Raw genomic sequence first — 26224 nt, 5'->3', positions numbered from 1 at the left:
GACGTGAGTAGTGGCAGAGATTGCCAATGACTTTCCTACTGAAAGACGACGACACAAGTGGGACCCGCATGTCGGCGAACTAAAAAACGACGTGGGTGCATTAATGCGTCAGCGTATCAAGTGAGCATAGAGATCAGTGAGGTCGCCATCACCGCATAAATGTGCGACAATAATCGGTAGAGCGCCCGCCACTACCTCATGGGTTATGCGGGTAAAATTATGCAATTGGGATTAATGAAATTCAAATCCGAAAGTAAATAAATTTGCACATGACAAAAATAATATTTTAAATAAACATTATCGAATCACACTATATAAAAATTATAAAAACTAATTACTAACTAGATATTTCACACTGTTGAAGTTAAATATACTCATTTAACTTTAATTAAAAACGAGATATTGATATGACTTTAATTGAAAAATAAAACATCATCTTAGTTTTTGCCCAAGAATAAGCATGTGAAATGGCCAAAAACAAACGCTACTCTTTGGCAAAGCTTCCAAATGAAATTAACAGGCAATGAACTGTTCATCACTGCACACCACAGACCACAGAGTTGAAGCCATAAGCATCGAAACGAAATCAAAACTCGCGGCTTGGCCTTGGTTCTGCCACTGTAACTCGAATAGATCTTCCATCCAGGTCCTGCACAGAAAATGAAGATGAGTCTTAATCTGATAGGTTTTGTAGTCCAAACCAGTAGCTGAACAAGTTCAAGTGCACAGAAGTCCTTCGAGATCAAGAATGTCTAATTAGTTATGGAGCACTAGTACCAATATTCTTCTTGTAAGATTCCATCAGATTCAAAGGCAACAGAAGGATCTTGTGTGTAAAATAAAGAGCAAATCATCCTCAAAGTATAATTAAGTAGACAATCTATCAGGTTGCCAGAGAAATGACTATTTCATGAGGTGATAAATAGAAGGTGGAGTGGCTTACAGCGCCGTTAAGTGTTGTTATAGCATTATCAACCTCCTCCGCGGAGCTGTAAGTAACAAAGCCGAAGCCTCTTGATCTGCCACTTTCTCTATCATAAATGACTCTGGCCTCTAAGACCTTCCCTTGTCGACTGAAAAGAGTTTCGAGAGCCAAATTATCAACGCCCCATGAAAGATTGCCTACATATACTCTGTTTGCAGCTTCAGGATTTGTTCTAGCTCGGAATCCTTTAGATGGGAATTCATCTCTTCGAGGAGGTGGTCCTGAGTTCACCCTCAATGACCTCCCTTCAAGTGTCTGTTGGATTACAGAAATTACAAGTAGTTACTTACTGAACTTTTTCGTTCCAACTCTTGCAAGCAGGCAAAAGCAAAGACAATTTCCATGAGGGGTGAACAGGCCAAAAGAACCATTAATTGGATGACGTAAAATGAGAAGTAAAAAAGTGACAATATACGCACCACTTGCTACTTTTTAGGGAATCAAGCTCGACAAACACAAAGACAATGAAAAATTCACACAAACATAACTTAAGTTGGAACACCAATATCTAAGTGATTTTACGCATTTTTCATCCAACAATATAGTGAAGGGCAAGTGTTTGACAAGCTAGATGGTGAAAGACCAACTTATCCATTATATCACTGAGACTGACAAGTGGTTTCTGCATCACTAGTTTACTGTGGGGAAGATTGGCGATTTTAAGAACAAAAAGGAGAAAACAATAACGAAGAAAAATGTACTCTCGCCTACAAACTTAGACTGCAAGTGAAAATGCCAGTACAGAAACATCATTAATAGACTACCATACCCCAATAAAACAATGATGCCAACAAAACATTCTCAATTAGATGGGTATTCTGAATTCTAGAATCAGACAAAGTTTGTCAGTTGTTTTTCAGATTGCTTCACCGTATGATACACTTTATCACATCATGTTCATTCAATTTAGGTATTCGTAATGCCCACACTATTGTATTAAGAATGAGAACCCATTTACTAGCTACAGAAACAAATCATCATATCTGCAAGATAACTCTGATTTATGTAACTCAATTTTTCCATAGATTAGAAGGCTAACTACGTATGGATCATATGGCAGTTGCATCAACTATTCTCAGTTACAAACTTAAGGAAGAAACTAGTTAAGTTGCACCATCTCTAGGACATTGTTTCAGACACATGAAGGCACCACCTGTTTTACTTCAAACATCACATTTATGATCTCTATTTAGAAGAACTTCAAACATCACATTTATAATCTCTATTTAGAAGAACTTCAAACATTGGGAACTTTACACATGGTGTCATAGTGAAGTTTACTAAATCCACTTACATAACCATTGAACTGTTGAGCAGCTATTTCAGCCTCTTCGATGGTAGACATGGTCACGAACCCAAATCCTCTGCTCTTTCCAGTTATCTTGTCATATATAACCTGTAAATTATTGTAACAAATTGCATAATATTAAACGTTATCACTGGGCCCAAAAACCTAGCAAGCTGAGTCGGTTAAAATAAATCCTCGATCCTACCTCAACCATCTCAACATTTCCGGCCTGCTGAAAGAGACCAGCAAGCTGGGAACTATCGACGCCGAACGGGAGGTTCCCAACAAAGAGCTTCAAATCAGGCGAGAACCCCGCCTGCGCATCCGAAAACTCAAAATCCTCTTCTTTATCCAAATCCGACGACACTGCGACCTTGGGGACGATCCCCGAGCCCAAAGGCGGCGCCTTTCTCAGGAGAGGAGGCAAGGTATAAGAAGGAAAAGAGGATATTTTGATGCGGGCGAAGGATGTCGGTTGGGATGAGGAAAGTGAGGAGGTGACAAGAGCCAAGGTCCGAGGCTTGGTGGAGGAGACGGTGTGGACTTGGCAGGAAAGGGAAGGGAAGAGGGAGGAGGAAGCCGCCATGGATTGGGGCTTGGGTGTTGATAAGGTGGGAGAGTGAGAGCGAGCAGGAGATAATATGAGGAATAAGAGATTATAGGTCTTGAGAGACCAAGGCCTTGGAGTTGTCCGCTATTTACGATTCTGTATAATAGATATTTGTCACCATATCATATAATTTTGATCAAAATCAGTTTATATATATAAATATATTTTTATATTTAATAATATAATTCTCTTAAATTTTAAAAGTAAAATTTTAAATAATTTAATCATAAATAAAAAAATAAAAATAAAAAATAAAAAATAAAAAAAATACTGTCAACAGACAATGATACACTACCGGGTAAGATATCTAAATTCTATATATATTAGAGTTTGATATATTGCACATCCTATATTGCATACCTCTTGAATCTCTAATATAAATTATTATTTTTTAAAAAAATATTACTATATTTTAAATTTAAATTATATACTTTAAAGTTTTAATCTTAAATAAATTAAAAAATATTAAAATATATAACATATATATATATATTAAATTTTAAATAAATAAAATAATGTTAAAATGTGTAATATATCATATATATATATATATATATATATATATATATATATTATCTTACTCGTCCATCTATGAATAATCCATGAACATCTACTGTTAAAATTGTTTTTTTTTTTAATTTTTTACTTCCTTTACATGGGAATTGAAAATCAAATTTGAACAAAATCTCATTTCTAAACTCTAAATCTTAAATTTAAAAAAAAAAACTACTGAGTGAATTACCACATCAATAGGTGCCCATGGTTGTCCATGGATGAGTGAACATATAATAAGATTGTACAGTTATGTTACCCTACTTGCTCATCTATGAGTAATCCATGGACTCCTATTATTATTATTTTTAAATTCTCCCTTCATTTATCCGAGAATTAAAAATAAAATTTAGATAAAATCTCATCTCTAAACTTTAAAACCCTAAATTCTAAATTTTAAATCCTAAAAAAATTTTAAAATAGTGAATTAATTTATCACATCAATAGGTGTCTATGAATTCACGCACTTAGTCACATGGATGTCATGCACAAGAGAACACGTAGGGCATCACTTCATATACCTATTTGATATGTTGAGCGCCTTTCCATGTATACAATGTCCTTGACTGAGTGTGCATGGGGACAAGTCGGAGAGCTCAGAAGTGATTTAAGCGCTTCACACACTTGGATGGATGTCACGCACAAGAGAGTGCGCAAGACATCACTTCTCATATATCGATTTGATATGTTGCTATGTTGCATGCCTTCCCATGCACACAGTGTCTGCGACTGAGTGCATATGGGGACAAGTTGGGGGCCCAAAAATGATCTGGTCACTCCACGCACTTAGTCACATATGGATGCCACGCACGAGAGAGCACACAGGATATCGCTTTTCATATATCAATCTGATATGTTGCGTGTCTTCCCATGCGCACAACGTCTGCGACTATGTGTGCGTCAGGGGCGAGTCAAGATACTTAGAAGTGATCCGGATACCCCCACGCACTTAGTCGAGGATGGATGTTGTGCACAGGAGAGCATGCAAGACATCACTTTTCATATACGAACTGATCTAATATGCTATGTGCGCAGCGACCGCGACTGAACGCACTCAACTGTGGATGGATGTCACACGCGGTAGCCCGCGCAACGGCGCAAGACATCCCTATATATATTCTTCAATTGAATTATTTATTTATTTCTCTACTTATTAACCCTAAGAATTCTTTTGGGAGAAGGTTTGACTTCGTATTTGAGTTAGGTCCAATTAGGTCCAATAGAATCGGGCCGTTAACCGGCCCGGTCCAGGTATACGAGCAGTAACTAAACGAAGCCCGTTGTATAAATCCATTGGGATTAGACGAGTCATTTTGGAGGGAAACCAGCCCCAAGAGTTATAAGATTGCATTTGACTCGAGGTAGAGCCTAGAGGAGTAGGCGGAGGAGAACAAGCTCGTGATCCAAGGGTTTCAGGATCCGCGATCGATGAAGCCGGTGTGTGTGATCTCTTCCCCTCCCTTTTCTTTTTTCCTTCTCTATGGATTCGATGCATCCGATCATTGTAGATCAGCCGCGCTTGGCTCCTAGATTGCTGATCTTCATGGAATCCATGGTTGAATTCAACTTTTTTCCCTTATTCTAGATATTCTGGATGTCTATCGACCTTGATCTAGATTTTTTCCACATTGGTGTTAGTTCTACTTCAAGACTGATTTAGGATTTGCATAATTGTTCCCGTCTTCACCAATTTAATCTCTATACAGAGATTTTAGTTCCTTGTGAAGGTATAGGACCTCATAATTCAAGGTTTCTCGAGTCCTAGCTTTAGAATCATCGCTAATGATTTTTGTTTTTGACCCCCTGTTACTGAATCGCGCTTTGCATCTCATATTTTCAATTTATCCTTGATTAAGTTTTGGAAGGAAATAATTCACAATAGATTTGAAAACACCAGAAGATCTATAGGAATGGCTTTGGAAAATTAGTTGAGGTTTTTATATTCATGGTGAAAGATTACTTTACTCGTCACACTTTGTTCTTATAGCTAGATGCTGCTCAATATTTTTGTTGTTTTCATTCTATTTTTTTTATTTCTTGCTGGTAAATTTGCAATTGATGGTGAATTTTCTTACCATTGTTTGATTGCATTGCTGAGAAATTGTATCATAGTTCTTTGGTTTTGATAATAATACCTGGATTCACATATATGTGGAACATGTTGAATGTGTTTCACATTTACAGCTATGTTTAATCAAATTCTAATGTGTGGTTTCACGCCAACCTATAAGATGAGACACTTTGAGTTTTTAAAAGTCCAAACTCTTGTACCTAGAACAATGTTGCAATCGTGTTATACTAGATGAGACTAGTTATTATCTGTTGTGTTTCTATTGCCTGATGCAACTATTTGATGAGTGCACATTAGCTGTAAAATGGTCATTGATATCATGTAACTAAAGATGGTAATCTTTCTTGTTAATTGATGGTTGTAAGCACCTCAACTGTGTTTTAAATGGCATTATGCTTGCTAGTTAAGGATATAATAATTAGTATGAGTTAGGGACTTTTTCATTTTGGTGGAAGGCAAGCTATTGAAGTACCAATCTACCGATACTTTCAAGGCTGAACAGCATGTTAGTGAAGTGGATTGCTGTTATTTATACAGTAGATTGAACTTTGGAACAGATAGAGTAGGCCTCTGGCTTGGCAGACTTGTGTACAGTAAAGTAAGGTAAGTAAATACAAGCAGAGGATGAATGACTTATAAATTTTTGAAGGTGATGATTCTAAATTACTAACGTCGCAGAGGCAATAAGTTTCTAGTTTTTTTAAAAATGAATATATAAAATATCGAGATGCATGCCTGGAGAAAAAAAACTTATCACTCTCCACATTGTTTTTCTTCTAAATGCAGAAATAGAGCAGCATGCTATAGGATTGTTTTTGCAGCTTTATAGTTTCTTCAATGGCAAAGTTTTTTCTTCTTAAATATTTTGAGACAAATTAGCTTGTTTATTTGACTATTTGATCAATTCAAGTGTCAATTGACATCATTAGGCTGGATCAAGTGGCTGTCGGAGCTTAAGCAGCAACCATCATGATTCTAGTCGATTTCGAAAAATATCCATTGGGATTACTGTCGATAAGTGCCCAACTCTGGTGTCTGAAGCAACAAATGCAAAGAGGATTGCTATGCCTGAATTCAAGGGAAGGTCATCACAGGAGAGCACTGCAAAAGAAAACAAGGAATCTTGGTTTTTTGAGACATCCAAGCCAGATGGAATTCTGACGAACAGTGATTCCAAGGCTTCAAAAAATTTATGTACAAAAATATCTTATGAGACCCCAACCATGCTGGCAGGTAAATTGTTTCCTGAGCATATTGAAGAAATAAATACTGAAAAAGTTATGCTCAAGAATGTAGAGTTTGTTGTTCCCAAAGGAGTTGAGACAAATGAAGCTGAAAAATCATCTGCTTGTTTCTTCAAAAAATCTTTACTAACACCCACTTCACAGAACATTACTTCTTTTTCAAACCAAGCTTCAGTACTCGAGTCAGAGAATGCAGTGCATAAGAAAATTGCATCTGTTGCTTCTGGGAAGAGCCTACAGATGGGTGCAAAAACTGGAAGAAAAGAAGTATTTACTTCCATACAAGAAATACAAATGCTACACGACAATATGGGTCGTGGACAACCAAAGGAAGTGGATAAGTGCAACAATGAAACACTGAGAATGAATTTGTGGGAGATACTTGGTAAGAATTCACAGTGCAAACAGAATATGAACTTCCCAAATCCTGAAGATAGAAAGGAACCTGGCAAGGATCAATTTGCTATGCCTTCAATGACTGAGCAGATTATGAAAACACCAAAATATGTAGAGGAAGAGGCACTTAATAGAAATAAAAGAGGGGATCTGCTAGAAGAAAAATTCGTTAAAGCCAAACATAACTCAGATACTATTGAAACTGATTCAGAGAGTCCAAATGGAGTCATAAAAGAACCAATCACATGTCATTTAAAAGGAAGGAAAACTCCATTTATAATACCTCAGAAGTTAAGAGAGGGGACAAAGTGCAGGAAGATGCTACCGTCCTCTTCCAGCTCAGCATCTAAACTGAAGATGGGAGAAAACAATATCTTTACTTTTGATGAAGAGGGTGCGAAAGCAGTATGTTCGGACCAACATATTAATGGTTGCAACAGGAAAAGGAGCAAGAAGAAAAGGAAGACATTTGAGCATCAGAAAGTCCAGATACCTAAGAAAATGCTTTTGGCCAAGAATTTGGAATTCACGGAGAAAACAATGTTACCTTCTGACAACGTGGCACCAAAGAGCAAGAGAACAGGGCCCTCTCCTCTACCATTTCAGAATGAATCATACAACTTCCAAACATCAAACAAACATACAAATGAGAATCATCACTTACATTCTGAAGCAACTAATGCTTTGGTCATTCCACCTGTAAGAAACAATGTAGAATCTCAAGTACATTCTGATTCACATAAGTGCAATAGGTATTCAGGGGCTCATTATAAGAATCAAGTGCCAGTTCATCTGCAAGAAGGGAATGATTGTCCATCTATGGAGAAATTTCCCATGCCATTTAGTAATTTCCAGAGCCCAACTTTTGCAATGGGCACAAGTCCATCAAAAAGCGAACAACTCAGTGAGGACATTTGCACTCCTATGGCATCTCACGGAACAATTGCATTGAGAACATTTTCTAGATCAAATTCAGATAATTTGAATTCAATTCCTTCATTTTCGGTATCCTTAATCTTTATTTTTACCAAGTTCTTCAGATCACTCTGGAATATTGAATTTGTTTCTATTGCAATAATGCACACCAAGCCTAGAATTTTCTCATATTCCCCTTGGCCTGCCTTAATGTTCTTTAGGATGAAAGCAGAGAGATGAACAATTCAGAGAAATTGTTGTTTCCACATCATGCAGAAAAAAGAAAATCCCCAAGACAGACTTTTCTAACTTCAACCAGTAAACATGATGCTAGAAGCTCTGAAGCAAGTGATTTTTCTAATAAAGGTGGTTAACTTTATTCTATAATTTTGATCATGATTTCTAATTCCATTGTGATTACTTACCTTTTACTTATCTTAAATGAGAAACCATCAAGATAATATTTATTGCATATTGCAACTTGATTAACAATTACTGATGATTGCATGCTCACATGTTTAAAGTGGATAGTGTGCTGATTGATGCAGATCCAAAGTCAATAGTGTTCCACACTAGTGGAAATGACATGGTTGTTTTCTGATATGTTCTTTTACCATATCTGAGAAGTTAGGTTCTATTGATATCCTTATCTCTTAAAAGAAGTTTCAGATCACTTGATGCAGATAATTTCCTGATACTAGAGGAACGTATGTTAACCCAATCAAAAGAAAAGGCATAGGTTGGATCTTTTAGCCTTTATTTCCTTTTCTCCTCGGTTGTAACTTGTAAGCCCTTTTATTTGAAAATAATTAACAAGATTGAGTTGGTTTTTTGTTTTAACAGAAACAAATATTTACTTTTTGAAAAAGGCTGTTTTTTTGTCAATATTTTCAGAATACAGATTACTTGAGCAGTATATACTTGAGAGTTTAGTTGGAAAAATCACCTCGAATATAGTTGCAGAGACTTCAAACATGAAGTTTTAAGTATCTACTTGTTTTTCTTTCCTTTTATAGTGGATACAGTTTGATGTCTGACTGTCTGTTCCTACTCATTATTCTGAGTCATGTATCAGGAGTCCCTCACAGATATTGGTACTATATACCAATATCTGTTCCATGACGATTATCTGCAGCTCTGTTTGAACCTAAACATCCAAGTTCTTAGCTTGAATTATTTATTAATTTGTTCTTCGGATTGACGTTTAAGGATCTACTAGGTAGCAAGGAATATTCCATTTTAACTTTTCATTATTATTTTCTGATAAGATAAAATTTATTTAAATATAGATGATGATATAATAGGGGATAGAGTCTAATGGCGATCTATATAGCCAACCCCACATGGGATAAGGCTTAGTTGTTGTTATTGTTACCTTTTCATTCTTATGCTTTCTTCCTTAACATTGTCTCTCTCATTTGAATACGTAATACAAGATCACACAAATACTGAATGGGTTATGCTAGCCTGAAAAAGCCCACATAGTTTTACATGCTACATTCTGGAGAGCGCTTGCTGGCTGTTGATTATGAGTTAAGACTTGTGCCTAGCATATAATTGCAATAGAAGATTGTTTGTACAAGGCTGCATATTTTGACCATATGCTAAAGCCCTAACCTCTTTAGTTGTTGTGACGTAATTACATGAGTAAGATTATAAGTTGGTGGTCTTTAAGATCCATTGCATATTTTAAATATTCTACCTGAACAACTTGGTATGTTTAGTTAGGAACTTGTTGGTGATCAAATACATAGAATGTGCAATTGGAGCATCCATTGGTTCAAAGAACCAAACCAAATAAAGATGAACCAAGTCCTTTATCTTTAGTTTTTTCTTTCAAACCAAACCAAAGCGAATAAGGGTTCAAACTGAACTAACATCAATTGAAATTATCAGATTAGTTTGGTTTAAACCAAATTAGCATACTATTCTTTTTTCTATGAAACATATTTTGTAGCATTGACACTATAAAATTCATATTTACAACTAAAGTTTTAAATGTCAGTTATAAGAAACATCAAGATTGGTAACAAAGAATAGTTTGTATATAATTTAAGTTATTCATCACATATAGTAATTGAGAAATTAAAGGTTTAAATATATTTTTTACTCTTTAGTGAAAATGTAAAGAATAATACTATACATTAGTTTTTGCGAATATATGAAAACACTATAAATTATATTTGTTTTTTAGGTTCAAACTAATTTTCAAAAAAGAAACCCAAACCTTAACAATTGTGTAATCAATTCATTAAATCAAACCAACATCAAACCAATTTAATAAAAAATCAAATGAAATCATATTTTTTGAGTTGAACTAAATAGACATAGTTCCATTTAGTTCTGGTGAATTGAAAGGGTAGAAAAGTACAGTGTACTTGTCTAAGCGCTTGGGATATTGTAGTAAATTTTACCTTTTAAGAAGCAACAATCGGTCTTTGCGAAATATAAAAAACACTGTTATTTAGTTTATGATTTTACAATTTGTAATTTTGGTAACTTTTGTCATACTTCTTTCTACTACAAAAAGAGCTGTTGCAATCCATTTGCAGGTTACCAATCATCTGAAGAGTGGTCGTCACATGCTGATAATCTTCCTAAATCTCTTATTGGATTTTGTCAAAGGAAAAGAGAACACACTTTGGAAGGGAAAACATTATGTCAAATTAACCTTGCTTCTGACATCTCAAGTAAGTTGGTTTCATATCTTTATTAACTAGGTTCCATAACCAATCTCCCTCTTCACTGTAATTTAGAAACTGATGAACTTACTGTAGCATATAAAGTCCCGAATCATCCAGAGGGCAGCTTAGCTAGGTATAATAATTTCTAGTACCAAATGTTTGATTATTTGGTTATTTTTTATATATATTTTGCTCATGCATTTTCCCAAATTTTCCTGGATACAAGTGTTATGTGCCAATTGGCATCAGTTCTGAAGGAATTCAAATTCAAGTTAAGGTCACAAATTTCCAAAACAAGATCTGAGATACTCTCAGCTGCTGGAGAAAAAATACATTCACAGTTGGAACGTGCTCAGTCTCTTATAGAAGAAGACCTGTAAGTTTTTACATTTAAATATATTTATTGGTGAAGTTCTCATCATGTTTACTCTTTGCAGAGGGAATTTTCTCAACATTGGCAAATCAAAAATGAAATCCATGGAGTCAAAATTTGATGGTATAATTAAGACTTCATTTGATGATCTAAACTAAGATTTCCCGAACCAACTTTAGTGTTCTTCTGTTTCACAAATTATCTTTTCATTTCTTTTCTTATTGAGATTCAAATTCAAGTTTTCTCATGATGCTTTGTTTTCTTGTCTTCCTTTCTTCATTCCTGAATTGATTCCTTGAAGTGGTACAGAGCAAAATGAAAGACTTAGGTTCATACATAACACATTTAAGGAAGAGGTTGGTCAACACCTCCTAGGCTGCAAGAATACTATTGAGGAAATTGAAGCATATAAGGCCGAGCTAAAAGTTGGTTTGGATCGGCAAAGTAAGTATTTTACTAAAAAAGCTTAATAAGTTGTTTGCTGTTTAGCTGAAATCCCATATTTGCAATAGATAGAATGACTAACATTTGAAGTTTAAAAAGACCTTCCACTCGATGCTCATTGTAGACTAAGCGTTGGATGGTGCATAAGATATTGTTGTTTGAACTTGGAATTGTTCTTTCTTTTGTTACTTCATAGAAGGTAAATACGTTCTACAATTGCGAGTCTTTCCTGCCAATTACAGTGATCCTGAAGGTGTTGTTTAGCTGCCATGAAGGGAGACATTTTAACCTCTTGTCATCAATGGCAGAGCCACCCCGAGTGATTTACCTGGACTGATTCGAACTCTTGGATTACACCGACGATATACCCTGGGCTAGTTCTTAAATTTTTTTTCTCTCCTTAAATTCAAGTTTTTTTTCTTCTCGTCGCCGTTGGACCCCCCGGGCTCTAGCTCAGGTAATTATAAGCGTGGCTCCGCCCTTGCTTATCATACACTTTTGTGGCTTCAAACATTTTCCATCAATAAGATTATGAATCACACAGCTAAAATATCTGAGAAATAATGTGCTTCTGTTATTTCTTAGTTCAAAATAGTGATCACGTGCTTTCCTTAACATGCTTAGAGCATCTGCATTGGTGGGTTCATGGAGTGTTATAACGTTCGATGAACGTTAAAACCAGTGTAGCGCAATAATTATTTGGGTGGGGCCCACACAAAGCCATGAACGCGTTCAATTCAATGAACGCGTTCAATGGTGTTTTTTTTTTTATTTTTTTAATGCCTATGGCCCACCACAAGCTCAGTACGCGTTCATTTGTCTTTTTTTATTTATTTTTTTAATGGCTATGGCCCACCACAAGCAGTAGAGAGGAATTAACGGGTCCCACAAATAATGAAGGTGGTTGTTAAAACGAATGTGAGAGAATGGATGTGTTAATATGATGTATATGTGGCATGTGGATCCCACATTTTTTGATGAGATGGTGGGTATTATAACACCCACCAATGTGGATGCTCTAACAGAAACACATTTAGCATCATCCTGCTAGTTCGCGTACATGTCTATACGAATTTTTATATTCTAAGTTTCCTCTTTCATTTTTAATTGTACATTTCTTCTTGTATACGAGCAGAGGCTGCACATAGAAAATTTCTACTGCAAGTCCAAGAAGAAATAGAATCTCAATTACATGATGCAGAAACAAAATTAGCTGCAATCCACCAGGTGAGTTATTCTTCTTATTTGGCGGCATCACACTATACGATGCTTGATAACATCTTGTTCTTTTGTGTTGAACTTGCGCTAGAGCTAATAATCAGTTTTCCATCTGCAAAACTCAGATTCACAAACACGAATGCATGGCCATTTTTTATTTTCGCAGGAAGCCAACAAACACATGAACGGATTAAGTCTCATAGTGAAGGAGTGGATGTCAGAAATTTCAGTCAATTGAACATGCACACGAGAAGCAGATAGATGACAGGATCCCTTCTGCTATTACTAAATGGAGGGTTTGGTGAGGAAATCTCGAGGCACCTTTCTTTTTTTCAGAATCTTTCGGAGCAGATTTTTCAGACCTTTCTTATTAAGCTACTGCAGTAGATTGTTTATCCATTCTATAGTTGAAATACAGTTTAGACGAACACATTAGATATTTCCAATTCGAAATGTGAGCACAAAATCTCAACAAATGCAGACACTACAACTCATACAGGTACATAGGATCAAATGTGTTTAATTCATTAATGATGCGAGATTAACTCTTCTTTACTTATATTTGGCTTCCACTTTAATCTATTCCCTAATCATCTTATTTTAATATATCGATATACCAAAAGTTTGAGACAACTGATGCAGGTAAATAACATAACTGATCACATTCACATCTCTCACCAGTGTCACATTTTAAAAAGAAATTGCTAATGTTTGTATAGATTTCTAACGTGCATAGCTTGGGCATAGAGGTGTCAATGGTGGACCCAGAAAGTTAAAATGAAAAAGAAGGAAATACACATTCAAGTTATACCATTCATTGTGTTTTGGATCAAGTCCAACCATATCGTATTATACCGCAAAATACCATGAAAAAAGAATCATGCAGAAGGATATTAAAGCATCACAAGATCTGAAGGTTTATCATTCTTCATGGCAAAGAAAGTGGCATCATGAATCTGATAAATATACTTTGCTAGTTTGTTGTATGCATAATTTATGGCAGTTTAGATAGAAGTTGCCACTAGGCATATGTTTCTATGTTAAAAGACTTTGAGCAGAAAAACTGATAAAAACCTTAACTTGCCTGTTTGATCTGTACAGCGACTGCACCAGGAAAAATAAAAGTAGTTGTAACCCACCACATAAACCTTGAGATCGCACAAGAAGTTGAATATCGTACAAGTAGTCGCGACAAGTAAAGTATGCATAGTATGGTGAAGCTTCACATTGGGGACATTATTCATGGAAACAAAGAAATTAAACTACATGAGACAACCCAACATCAGGTGAAGTCATGTGCTTTTCGCTTCAGATATGCCACCGAAAACATCTTACGGAAACAAGGATCAAACTTGATCTACATGAAGGTGGGTTTACTTGAACTGGACATTTTGTTGCCTTGAGTTATTAACTGAACATGTTACCATCACGTTCAGATAGCCAACATGCTTCTAAAATGAAAAATAAATCGAGGTGGTACTCACTGAGAGGCAGTACCACCAAACCTCTGTAGTTGTTCAATGGACGGCAGAAATGCTAACTGTTTTGCCAGCAAATTTGAGCTTCGGAGAAGGCAAATGCATGTCACCATTTTTATGAAAATTGAAAGCTGTCTTTTATGAAACTCTAACAAGCCAGCCAAATATCATGTACCCTCCTGGATATTCAATCAGTGGAATCAGCAGCTCATGACGGCACAATTGTAAACGAAGTTGCCCGATTCCTTCCTAACCATCAAATTCCATTCAGGTTCTCTCTCATTTGGAATCCAAGAATTGATCTCAATTATCCCTGTGTGATATTCTCTTGGCCCTCCAATAACTATCAGCTTTTCACCACAAGCACGAAATGCAAGTCCCCAACCATTAACCGAAGCAGATCTCTCAGGTAACTGTCCGAGAGTTGACCATGAATTGCTTTCCTTATCGTACTTCCTCACCACATTGACATTGTCAGCATAATGAGCTGCATAGAGCTCATTGTTTACCACGGCAAGCAGTGGAGGTGCACTGGACGCACCATTGAGGCCATCAGACATACCAGAAATGAGCCTCCAAGAGCAACTGTCAAAGTCGTACTCTTCCCCACATGTCAGCACCTTCTTGTTACCATCCATGCCGCCTATGACATAGAACTTACCATCCATGAAAGCCCCTGAACACTTGCTCCGAGCTTTAATCATACTTGGCAGGGTCACCCACCTCTCCGTCTCAGAATCATAACGCTCCACAGAGTCAAGTGCCTCGCCGCAAGCACTCGTGCCACCAGCTACAATAGCCTCCCCTCCAAGACTAGCAGACGCAAACAAGCACCTAGGCGAGTTCATTACTACTCCATGAGACCAAGAGTTGGTCAAAATGCTGTATCGCATTACAATGTGGGAATTTATCTCCTTACCAAAAACAAGGAGATCAGTGCCCACAGCAAGGGACTCCTTATCAGAGTTCATGAAACTTCCAGTAGGAGGCATTGGAGGAAGACGAAACCATAACCCACGGTATGGATCATATGCCTCCCATTCAGTGAGGCTGCAAGAGAAATATATCCAGTGCTCAGAGATACCCATTTGGCGACGAAATTTATATAGTTCCCCAGTTTGGATCAGTGACCGGAAGGAAGTATTAAGGGCCGCCACAGCGCCATAATAAGACCGGGAGAGGTGAAGGAGGCAGTTCATTGTCATGTCCTTTCCAAGAGGGTTGATCAACATTGTTGAATCATTAGAACAGTCTGCATCATCGGCCTGGCGGCTTAAATTGTGCTGCACATCACTGATATTAGGGGTTTCAGGATGCTGTGGATGCTTGTTCCTGATTCTGCTTTGCTCACTGTCATCTACTTTTCGGTGTTTCTTCTTGCCTGAGGATCCAAGGAGACCATAGTCTATGCAGTCCCAACTCGAACTTTGCCCGGAAGAATCATTTAGCACAAATGAGATCAACTCTGACTTGTCTTCCAACATATCCTCCAGGAACTAGTATCCTTATCAATCTCAACTAACTCTTCACTAGCAATCTTTCCGATTATACTTGAAAAAAAAAAGGTTATTCTTCTTCAGATTAGAAGCATATGAGATGTAGAGTTATCAAGAACAAGCATCAGGTTGAGGAAATCGATCAAAATTGAATCTTTAGCGTCGTCCAACGAGCTCCACAACCAGAAGGGCCGAATCATTGACCTAGAAGAAGAAAAAGATTGCAACCTTCTTATCGAATCACATCGACCTACACCGGAAAAGACCCTCCATAGACAGAAGAAACAAAAGAGTACCGAGAAAATCATTCAAGCAGAAGCAGCAGGCATCACAAAACCTATCAACGCGGAGACAAATCCAGGTACAAATCAAAGCTTTACAAACTAAATTACGCCTTCAAGACGCAGTAACAAAGAAAAAACGTCACGAATCGATATTGACCTGGATGTTTACCCCAATCTCGGGTTTTCCGCCTTTTCAGACGAACGACTTCAGATCCCCAAAAGAAGAACGGAGAGGAGGAAGATGCAAACTTGCGACCGGCAGCAAAAGGGAGAGCAAAGCGGACTTCTTTCGACACCAAACCCCGTCGCCTTCTCCAAATCTCGCCTTTTTATCGTTCGCCGGAAGCCATTCGAGGCATTGCATTGCCTTCGCGATTTGCACGCACTTTAATTAATTTGATTCTCGATCCTTTCCAAATCCTTTGTTTTTTAAATAAAAATAAAAATAATAAAAAAAAGATAACCAAATGTGTTTTTTCTGTACCGTTCTTTAATGGTGCCACCTTGTTTAATTAATCTTCAAAGAAACGCCTCAAACCCTAGAAAATCCAAATCAATGTTGATTAAAGATCTTGTTTTTCATATTTGCCCTTGTAATTTATCCACTTTTACAAAAACCTCCTTCAAAATGTCTATTTACCTTACTCGTATTTAGAGGAGCAATAAAAGAATTAAGATTCAGATTCCAATTAAAATAAATATTTTAGAGATTATCTTTTAAGTATGCATAAATTTTATTTTAAATTTGTTTCGGTTGAGAAGTGCGTCGAGACACGTCACCGGACCTAGCTCACCGTGAGGTGGAACCGATGGGGAAGAAGAGCAGGAGAAGAAGAAGCTCGAGGGCCACAGGACCTGCAGGCATAGCAAACGTCAGTAGGATGGCCGGAGGTGGCTCCGGCGCGACCACTCCGACGCTTAAGTCAGGGACAGTGGCGAGAGGAAGAAGAAGATGAACAGTGGAACTTGAGCGTGTAAAGAGAATAAGAGAGTTCGGAGAGCGATACCTATCCGACGGAGTGGTCTTTTAAAGGAAGAGATGAGCGTGCGCACGTGTCACGTCATCATTAAGGAATGTCTTATCATGGTTAATGAGATATCAGGAACAATTGAGTTCTCTGTCCCATGGCCGTAAAAGTATCACCTCGTCGATATTTGTACACATGCAGCATTAATTGGATGGGGCGTGGGCTTGTCAGAAGTCATGATGAGGTGGGCCCGGGTGTCGCAGGGCGATTCGACGAGGGTGTGGCCGAACGAGGATTCGGTAAGGGATAGAGCCGAATGAGGATTCGGTAAAGGGTAAGGGCCGAATGAGAATTCGGCAAAGGGTTAGGGCCGATGAGAATTCGGCAAAGGGTTAGGGCCGAATGAGGATTCGGCGAGGACTGTGGCCGAATGAGGGATTCAGCTTAGGGATAGGGCCGAATGGATATTCAGCTAACGCTACGGCCGAATGGGGATTCGGCGATGGGTGTGGCCGAGTGGGGATTCGGCTAAGGCTACGACCGAATGGGGATTCGGCGATGGGTGTGGCCGAGTGGGGATTCGGCTAAGGCTACGGCCGAATGAGGATTCGGCGAGGACCGTGGCCGAATGAGGGATTCGGTTGAGGCTTATCAGACCGAGGGAGATTTGTACAGGGTTTACCAGGTCTCGGGACGAGATTCAGGTCAGACCCGGATCAGACTCGAGCTCATGCTGACGTCATCGTGGATATCTGCCGTAACAAAATTTATTCAAAATAAATGGATTAAGTAAACCATTGGGTCGCTCACAAAAGGTTGATGATGAACTTGGTAAAACTCGAAAGTAGTAAAAGATAATCTATTTAATGATGAGCACACGTATAGATACAAAGTGGTTAATGCATAAGCCACATGTTTAGTAGATTAATTACTATAGTTTACTAATTAATTAATCTCTAACGCACATTAAGAGACAACATGCCACTTCTCATTTTCATGTGCTCATAGTTTTTTTTTAAAAAAAAAAACAAACAACGGGCGGGAAATCTCATTTTATATACCCTCTAAAGATTTGCTTATTGTTTCTTAAGTACCTATTTAAAACACATATATAAATATTGACCTCTAAAATATTTATCTTTCAATCCTGCTCTTTTTAATTATTATTTTTTGAATATTTTACCACTGCACCAACTTCAGACGTATTAAAATTGAATAAATCTTAAGAGGTTTTTCTTTAAAATAATTATTACTTCAGTAAATAAGTAAAATTTATTACTCAAGCAGTTTCATACGATCGATCTTATGGTTATCTGTGTGAAGATAAATTAAACAATTATAATTAACTACGATAGAAGAGAATATTGTCGAGTTCGATCCTTATTATTTCAACAAATTTATTTCATCATAATCAATTCAATCATGTATAATAATTACTATCAATAATACATCTGCATTGCATGCGTTAACTTTACATTTGTATTTTTTTTTAAATTTTTTAATTTTTTTTTAAATTTTATTTATTTTTTATGATTGGTGGAGCATGAGGAATTGCCACAGAACGATGTGCCACTACACAACGGGAGTTCCAAAGCTATAATGAACTCCTTAATTAACGTTTGATTAAATGACTTTCGGCGTTTTTCAAAGGGGTACACTGGGTTTTTGAATTTTTCATACAGCCCATCGTTCTTTTTATATTTATCAAAAACACACACTACTTTCTTAAAAAAATTATTTCTATTAAAAAATAAAAAATTATAAAAATTCTTCCACCGTGATAGTACCGGCCCGACTTCGACGGTCGGGCAACCTTGTCGCATGACCAAGTTAATGAAAATGATATTTTGAGAAAAACAAATGTACTCTTTGTTGAATATAAAAGTTTGATGTGCTTTTGAGAAATTCAGAAATCTGAGTGGGCCTCTCTGAGAAAAGGGCCGAATGACCTTTTTATTAGAGTTTTTCTTATGAAGGTCTCATTCAGAGTCGTTAGATTAATGTACTAATCAATCTTAAATACTAATTGATCGATAGATTAGTTTTAGGAAGGTCTCTTTCAAAGTAATCAAATCAATGTACGAATCAATTTAGACTATTAATTAATTAGTCATCTCCATTGATTTACACTTCATTATTTTTTTTAAATGATGAAAGAATGCCCCATTTTAATTTTTTTATTAAAAAAAGTATTTCACCTCACCTAATCCTTTATAAAATAATATAAACATCCTCCAATACACTAGGACAAAATAGTATTATAGCAACGATAATGTCGCAGCTACTACAATTACAACTTGATTTAAAATTGAGCTTGGATCAAAATCAACTTGACTCATGATCGATGTCGAGTCAAGCCAGCCGAACCTAAGATCAAGCTCGGATCAAACCGACTTAAAAGAAGAGTGGTGCAACCACGGTCCGATTTGAATCGAGCTCAACGGGAGACTTGAACAAGTGAGTGTGAGACATAGTATAGAAATGTTCTAAGAATGTGGGCGAACACACAAGACATGGGTTGAACACGTTCCTAGGACACGAGCTGACATGTAGGAAGTGCGCAGAGTGCTTGGTGGGCTACCCCACTCTCCTAGGTTGATATAAAAAGGTGCATATACACACGGGTACAAGTATGTGTGCAATAAATTTCTACGAACATACTTCTTTTTCCTTTTCTTTTTCTTTTTGTCGAGATTTTTCGTCAAAATCCATCTTAACTTCCTTTTTAATTCTTTTCGATGTTCTCAATTTTCATAATGTATTTGTTATCATCTGAGACTTTTGTTGGAATCAAATGTATTCTCGTTAAGTGTCTCAAAAATAGAAGTGTATTCTCACTATACGCTCTATTTGGATGGGGGCGAGAGAAGATTTATTAACATAAAGGGAAGGGAGGGAAAAGAAGGAAAAGGAGAGAGAAGGAAAGTATTTATGTTCCCCTTGTTTGAAAGAAAAGAAAAGAGAATTAATAATAAATATATAAAATTATAAAAATATCTTCACTTTTTTAAAAAGACAACACATGTAGAGGACAAATGAAAAATTATAAAATTTTATCAATATTACATATAGAAGTTGTGATATGGAAAGTTCGAGACAACGATACTTTTTGGATAAGTCTCTGTTCTTAAAGAAGGAGAAGAAGAATAAGATAATCTTTTTTTATAATAATTTTGTTTGTGGCAATAGAAGTCAAGTCACACTATATCATAATTTCCACTTTTTCTATTATATTATAAAAAATCAAAAAAAAAAAAAAACACGATGATTCCCCCTAAGGATATGGGATATGTACATAAAAAAGACTCGTCCTGATATATGTGTAACAATTTTAGGATTATCCATTTATGTCCTCTTGAGTCTTGTTCTCGAAGAGACTTGCGGTAAGGGTTGATGCCAACATCGTGAAATACAAACGGTTGGACATTGAAAGGTGACATAACGTATTGTGTGAGAAGCGATCGCGTAAAAATGAGATATCTAAATAGATGAATTAATTTAAAATTTAATATTTTAAAATAACGATAAAATATTTTTAAATTTCTGTGGCAATAGTGTAAGTCAAGTCACACTATATCATAATTTCCACTTTTTCTTAAAGTGTGCATATTATGATTGCTTCGCCCACAGCTCCAGATTCTATTATATTATAAAAAATCAAAAAAAAAAAAACAGTGTAAGAATATATTTATTGTTAACATAATATTTGAATTTGTTGATATTTATATTTATTTTCACTCACTTGCGATCAAAATTCTTCTTCTTCCTCTCTTCTCATCTCCTCTCAAAAGTGCTCTTCTACAAAAAAAAAAAAAAAAGATAGAATCCACCACCTTAGCGGCCCCACATGGTCGATCCCACAGACCATCTGTGAGAAAATAAATTGAGAAACTGCAGTTGTTCACGACACAGGAGGATATTACCTGGCTTCGTCAGAATTCGAACCTTTATCCTCTTCTATAATTCTACTGTATCGTAACCAACTCAGTTATGTCCCGAGAGCCCTCTCAAAAGTGCTCGATGTTAGGCTCCGAGCCGTCAAGAGTCAACTTATCATCCCTTATCTAGATCGGATCAAATGTGATCCCCGCGATTGCATCTTAAAAATGTTCATTTCCAATTAGTTACTCTAGAGTTAGTTTAATTATCAGTAATAAAGGTCCTTGACAGCAATTCCTAGGGTTTCAAAAAGCATCACATGCCTAATTTTATGCTTATCCACAAGGAGGAGTTCCAGCTAGCCGTGTGTCTGTCTCTTGCGATCGGCAGGAAGTGCGTCTGGTTCGATGGCAGAAATCGCTCTGTGGGCAGCGGAGGAGCTCGACAAGCGGAGGAAGTGGAAGGAAGGAGACCCCCGAGTGGGACAGGAGAGGAGGTGCTCCGCTTCCAGGGCTCCCTCCACGGTGTCTGCTCTTGGCAGGAGAGCTCAGGAAGAATCCGCCGCCGCCGCCTTGAAGATTGGACCTAAGGAAATGGAGCTCGCGAGGAGGTGCCTTGAGCCAAAGACTTCATCCGATTTGCATCCTTCAGATGGCTTCTTCTCTGTTTGACTTCTTAATTTGCTGCTCTTCTCTTCTTTGTTTCGTGGATCTTGCCTTTGTGAATATTTCTTCTGTAAATGTGCCTCGATCTTGTGCTGATCGATATGCATAAACATTTTCAGTAGTTTTTGCTCAAAAATCTGCTGTTGTCGCTGCAACTTCATGCCGATTTTCGTCTAATCTGAAACAAGATCATAACTCTGGTTCAAGATCAAATCAGATTCAACTGGACCAAAGCATATCATCGAGATGATCTTAACCCTATGCTTGAGCTCACGAGCAGAGTCAAAGGGCTCATCTTCATCTTGATGAGAGGGTCGATTGGACCCCCGAAACCCTAAAAATGATCTCTGTTTTATATAGTCATTTTCAATTTTCAATTTTAGATTTAATAATTCAAAAATAGTCATTTAGTTATATATAGTTATATTTATTCAATAATTATTTTCTATTTAGAATTTGTTTAAATATATTTATTCAGTCTAAAATATATTGTAAAAGTAAGTAAATTTGCTCAGAATTGGTATGAAAATGGCCATTTCACTCCTTAGCCAATTTTAAATTCAAATTATAAAATAAAAAAATGGAATATAATTTTTATTTTTGAAGAATTCCATATTTTTGAAGAGTTATATATATATGGAATTTAAATTGGCTTATTTTAGGTTTATTTTATATTAATGAGAAAAACAGAAAATAGGAAAGCCGATAATGGAAACGGCAGATAGATATGGGAGGTGATACCGGGCACGTGCGTTGCATGTGACAGTAGTAACTCGCCGTCAGGTCCGTCAGCCACGTGGCGGTTTCCGAGGTGCTTCGCCGCCGCGTGGCGGTTCCTGCATTCCTCGCGCGCGGCGTCATGCAGCGCACGTGATCCAGATCTCCCGCATGCTATACTCTACGCGACCCGTCGGGAAAGTATTCCGTACCGAGAAGCTCTATGCGGGAGTCAGCCTTTCGCCGTAAGCGGTCGCCTCCTTATAAATAGAGCCTGCGTCGACTCGCTGCGAGACCTACAAGGAGGAGAAGCCCCAAAAAGAGCGACGGCGAGGAGGAGGCGGCGGAGGCGGCTTAGCGGATCAGATTTGGAAGATGTTTATAGAGAAGTTTAGAGTGGAGAGCCCCAACGTGAGGTACGGGGATGAGGAGATCGAGGCGGTGTACCACTACGAGACGACGGAGCTGGTGCACGAGGCCCGGGACGGTGCCTACCAATGGATCGTACGCCCGAAGAGCGTCAGATACGACTTCAAGACCCAAACCCGCGTTCCGAAGCTTGGGTATCGATTCTTTCCTCTCGCCTTCTTGGGTTCGGTTTTGTTTCGCCTAGTGGTGTACGATAACCCCATTATGTTGTGGAATATAGTGTGATGCTTGTGGGATGGGGTGGGAACAACGGTTCCACGCTCACCGCCGGAGTCATCGCGAACCGAGAGTAAGATTTCGCCAAAAAGTCTGTTAATTTGTTGTTTGTTGTTATCGTTTGTTGAATGTTTGTGAAAGTTTCCTTTTGGATCTGAAGTAATGGTTTTGATCGATAGGGGCATCTCTTGGGTAACCAAGGACAAGGTGCAGCAAGCCAATTATTTTGGATCACTGACCCAGGCTTCCACCATTAGGGTTGGCTCGTACAATGGGGAGGAGATTTATGCCCCTTTCAAGAACCTCCTTCCCATGGTAAAAACACGTCGTCTTTTCTGTTGTTATCTTTCCCAAAAAAAAAATCTCTTTTCTCTTGTCCAAGAAAAATACCCTTCATGATTTGAATGGATGAAATTAGTTTTGTCATTGTTTTTCTGTATATTTAATATCAGAATTATGAGCTGGTTGGAACTGCATGTGATAGGAACTGTCTTTTTCATTGGATTTGTTAGGTTAATCCAGATGATATAGTGTTCGGCGGATGGGACATTAGCAACATGAACCTGGCAGATGCCATGGCCAGAGCCAAGGTCCTGGACATTGACCTGCAGAAGCAGCTCAGGTCCTATATGGAGTCCATGGTCCCCTTGCCTGGAATTTTCGACCCGGACTTTGTTGCGGCAAACCAGGGTGCCCGGGCCAACCATGTGCTCAAGGGAACCAAGGTGGAGCAAGTTCAACAAATCGTCAAAGATATAAGGTGCTTGCATACCTTCATATAACAAGCTTATTGCTTAACAATTAGCATGCAAAGAACAAGTGTAGCTTGTCTGATTGCCGTTTGTTTGGTTTAATGGCATAATTCGCCTGTTCAACAATGTTATCATTGGTGGACAGGGAATTTAAGGAGAAGACTCAGGTGGACAAAGTGGTTGTGCTGTGGACGGCTAATACTGAGAGGTACAGCAATGTGATTGTCGGTCTCAATGATACCATGGAGAATCTCATGGCCTCACTGGACAAGAATGAGGCTGAGATATCTCCTTCCACGTTATATGGTATAGCATGTGTTTTGGAGAATGTCCCTTACATCAACGGGAGTCCACAGAATACCTTTGTGCCTGGTATGTTGCTTGAGCAAATTTTGACTTGAAAATTTGGCGACTGATATTCAGAATGCCTCATGCTTTTCTTATATATGTGCAGGGCTCATTGACATGGCTATTCAAAGGAACAGCCTTATAGGAGGGGATGACTTCAAGAGTGGGCAAACCAAAATGAAATCTGTCTTAGTTGATTTTTTGGTCGGGGCCGGAATCAAGGTATCAAGAGTTTTTGGTACTTGAGCTATATGTGTAATGATTTGATATTTAATTAGTTTAATGTGTCTCACATTGAATGTTCCTACTAGCCAACATCTATTGTTAGCTACAATCATCTGGGAAACAATGATGGGATGAACCTATCTGCACCACAAACCTTCCGATCCAAGGAGATCTCAAAGAGTAATGTCGTCGATGACATGGTCTCTAGTAATGGCATCCTTTATGAGCCCGGGGAGCACCCTGATCATGTCATTGTCATCAAGGTGGGTTTAAGTTTTACAAATCCGTTTGATTATTTACTAGGCCATACTATAATGTCCATCCTTCGTTTAAACTGCAGTATGTACCATATGTTGGTGACAGCAAGAGGGCTATGGACGAATACACATCTGAGATATTCATGGGTGGAAGGAGCACTATCGTTCTTCACAACACCTGCGAAGACTCCCTGTTGGCAGCGCCCATAATTTTGGATCTAGTCTTACTTGCTGAACTGAGTACTAGGATTCAGCTTAAAGCTGAGGGGGAAGTAAGTTGTTAGCAACGTTTCTCATTCTGACGCTATTTGAATTTTGAGCAAGCTGTTTCTTAATGTTTTTCTGTTGTTGCAGGGCAAATTCTCCTCTTTCCATCCAGTGTCTGCAATCCTCAGTTACCTTACCAAAGCTCCACTTGTAAGTAAAAATTTAAAATTTAGTATCTGTGTTTCTGCTTCATCGTCCAAAGTTGAAGACTAGCATGATAATGCATATATTCTTAACAGTTGGAAGGCAACTTTAGCTCCTATTCACATTAAATGTCGTAGAACAAACAATGCTATCTGATGATCTGGTACCGGCGTCAAAGTTTGATGACATCTTCAATTTTTTTCTAAAAAAAAAAAAATTCTTGTTAGCTTTCTTAGTCAAAATGATGTTGCATTATTGTACGCCTTTATTTTGTTTAATCTTCCACTTGAAGTTTTGAAGATGCTCTTCTTTTTTTATGTGAAAGTGCATAGCAGAATCAATCTTGATTCGCCATATCTACGACATTAGCAAGCAGCACCTTCTCATTTTATTTGATTAACTAATTCATTTCTTGACTAAAACAGGTTCCTCCAGGCACCCCAGTGGTGAATGCTCTGGCCAAGCAAAGGGCCATGCTGGAGAACATACTCCGGGCTTGCGTTGGTCTGTCTCCTGAGAACAACATGAACCTGGAGTACAAGTGAAGCAAACATTTCAAAGTGGCTTTTATGTTTATTGTCTTCGTCTTCTTCTCCTCTTCTCAAGTAGTGGTGAGAGTAGTGCCTCTGATGTTAAGAGCTCAATTTATGGTGCTGTCTGCTAATAATATCATGCATTTCCCTACTACTGTTCTGATGACAGCATGATTATTAAGTTTGAATCATTCCTCTCACCTTGGTTTATTTTAATCTAACGCGATTTGTCGTGCATATGAATGTTAATATTTAATTCGATTAATGGAAATTTAATCAATGATGTGGACCAAGGAGGGGATACAAGCTTATAAGACAAAGCTAAGGAGGAAGAGGCATTGAAGGGAATTGGAGGACCCATAACAAGATCCAAGATTAAGAGAATGAAACAAGCTTTGGAAGGCTTAATCATGGAGCTTAAGGAAAAGGAGGATCAATGCACAATGGAGACAATAACTAAATGGATCACATTCCTTCAACTTGAAAATGAACTTGAGCTAACATGTAGATAAAACTTAAAGGTCTAAATCTACATCATTCAAGATGCATTCAAGGTTTACAAGTGTCTAATTTTCGTAGGTATTTTTGAGAGAATTTTCTGAAGTGACTTTTGATGTCTTTTAGTAGATTTTTAATGCTTTTTGGGAGTTCCTAAGTTAGTATTAGGAAATTATGGGAAATAAATGTCATGCATGCATGATAATGGTGCATAATTAGAACCTAATGGATCTTAATGGATATTAAAAATTTAGTAGGAAGTGTGGTAGAGATTAATGTTTCAACCTC

At 37.6% G+C, this 26224-nt stretch overlaps 4 protein-coding genes across 6 annotated transcripts; 2 read left to right on the top strand and 2 right to left on the bottom strand.

Moving 5' to 3' along the window:
• Positions 1-383: 383 nt before the first annotated feature.
• LOC141838837 (29 kDa ribonucleoprotein A, chloroplastic-like) lies at positions 384-2924 on the bottom strand. The gene is made up of 4 exons (XM_074726430.1): positions 2479-2924; positions 2280-2381; positions 944-1240; positions 384-649 (listed from the first exon to the last, which is right to left on the bottom strand). Exons 1-4 carry the CDS (start codon positions 2857-2859, stop codon positions 587-589), a joined length of 843 nt encoding a protein of 280 aa, XP_074582531.1. The 5' UTR covers positions 2860-2924; the 3' UTR covers positions 384-586.
• LOC141837140 (meiosis-specific protein PAIR3-like) lies at positions 2858-13018 on the top strand. Its single transcript, XM_074724595.1, has 9 exons — positions 2858-2884; positions 6436-8151; positions 8283-8427; positions 10818-10878; positions 10972-11121; positions 11183-11241; positions 11428-11562; positions 12698-12789; positions 12947-13018. The coding sequence occupies exons 1-9, from the start codon at positions 2858-2860 to the stop codon at positions 13016-13018; spliced, it is 2457 nt and encodes an 818-aa protein (XP_074580696.1).
• An 846-nt stretch (positions 13019-13864) lies between these two features.
• On the bottom strand, positions 13865-16399 carry LOC141841597 (F-box/kelch-repeat protein SKIP11-like). Of its 3 annotated transcripts, XM_074729777.1 has the most exons (3): positions 16196-16399; positions 16051-16091; positions 13865-15958 (listed from the first exon to the last, which is right to left on the bottom strand). In XM_074729777.1, the coding sequence occupies exon 3, from the start codon at positions 15740-15742 to the stop codon at positions 14459-14461; it is 1284 nt and encodes a 427-aa protein (XP_074585878.1). In that variant the 5' UTR covers positions 15743-15958; positions 16051-16091; positions 16196-16399; the 3' UTR covers positions 13865-14458. The 3 variants fall into 3 exon arrangements, with proteins under 3 accessions (XP_074585878.1, XP_074585877.1, XP_074585879.1); XM_074729776.1 differs by lacking the exon at positions 16051-16091; XM_074729778.1 differs by lacking the exon at positions 16051-16091 and having other exon boundaries at positions 16208-16399.
• A 6158-nt stretch (positions 16400-22557) lies between these two features.
• Positions 22558-25638, top strand: LOC141838322 (inositol-3-phosphate synthase-like). The gene is made up of 10 exons (XM_074725763.1): positions 22558-22830; positions 22917-22985; positions 23092-23227; positions 23425-23672; positions 23810-24036; positions 24119-24234; positions 24324-24500; positions 24578-24766; positions 24849-24911; positions 25331-25638. Exons 1-10 carry the CDS (start codon positions 22643-22645, stop codon positions 25448-25450), a joined length of 1533 nt encoding a protein of 510 aa, XP_074581864.1. The 5' UTR covers positions 22558-22642; the 3' UTR covers positions 25451-25638.
• The last annotated feature ends 586 nt before the right edge of the window (positions 25639-26224 follow it).

Source organism: Curcuma longa, chromosome 11 (genome assembly GCF_044706935.1).
Source record: "Curcuma longa cultivar G26 ecotype Majalengka, Jawa Barat chromosome 11, ITB_CL_G26_1.1, whole genome shotgun sequence".
NCBI classification, from domain to species: domain Eukaryota; kingdom Viridiplantae; phylum Streptophyta; class Magnoliopsida; order Zingiberales; family Zingiberaceae; genus Curcuma; species Curcuma longa.
Note: the sequence above shows the minus strand (reverse complement) of the source record. Positions and strands in the feature narration are given on the sequence as shown.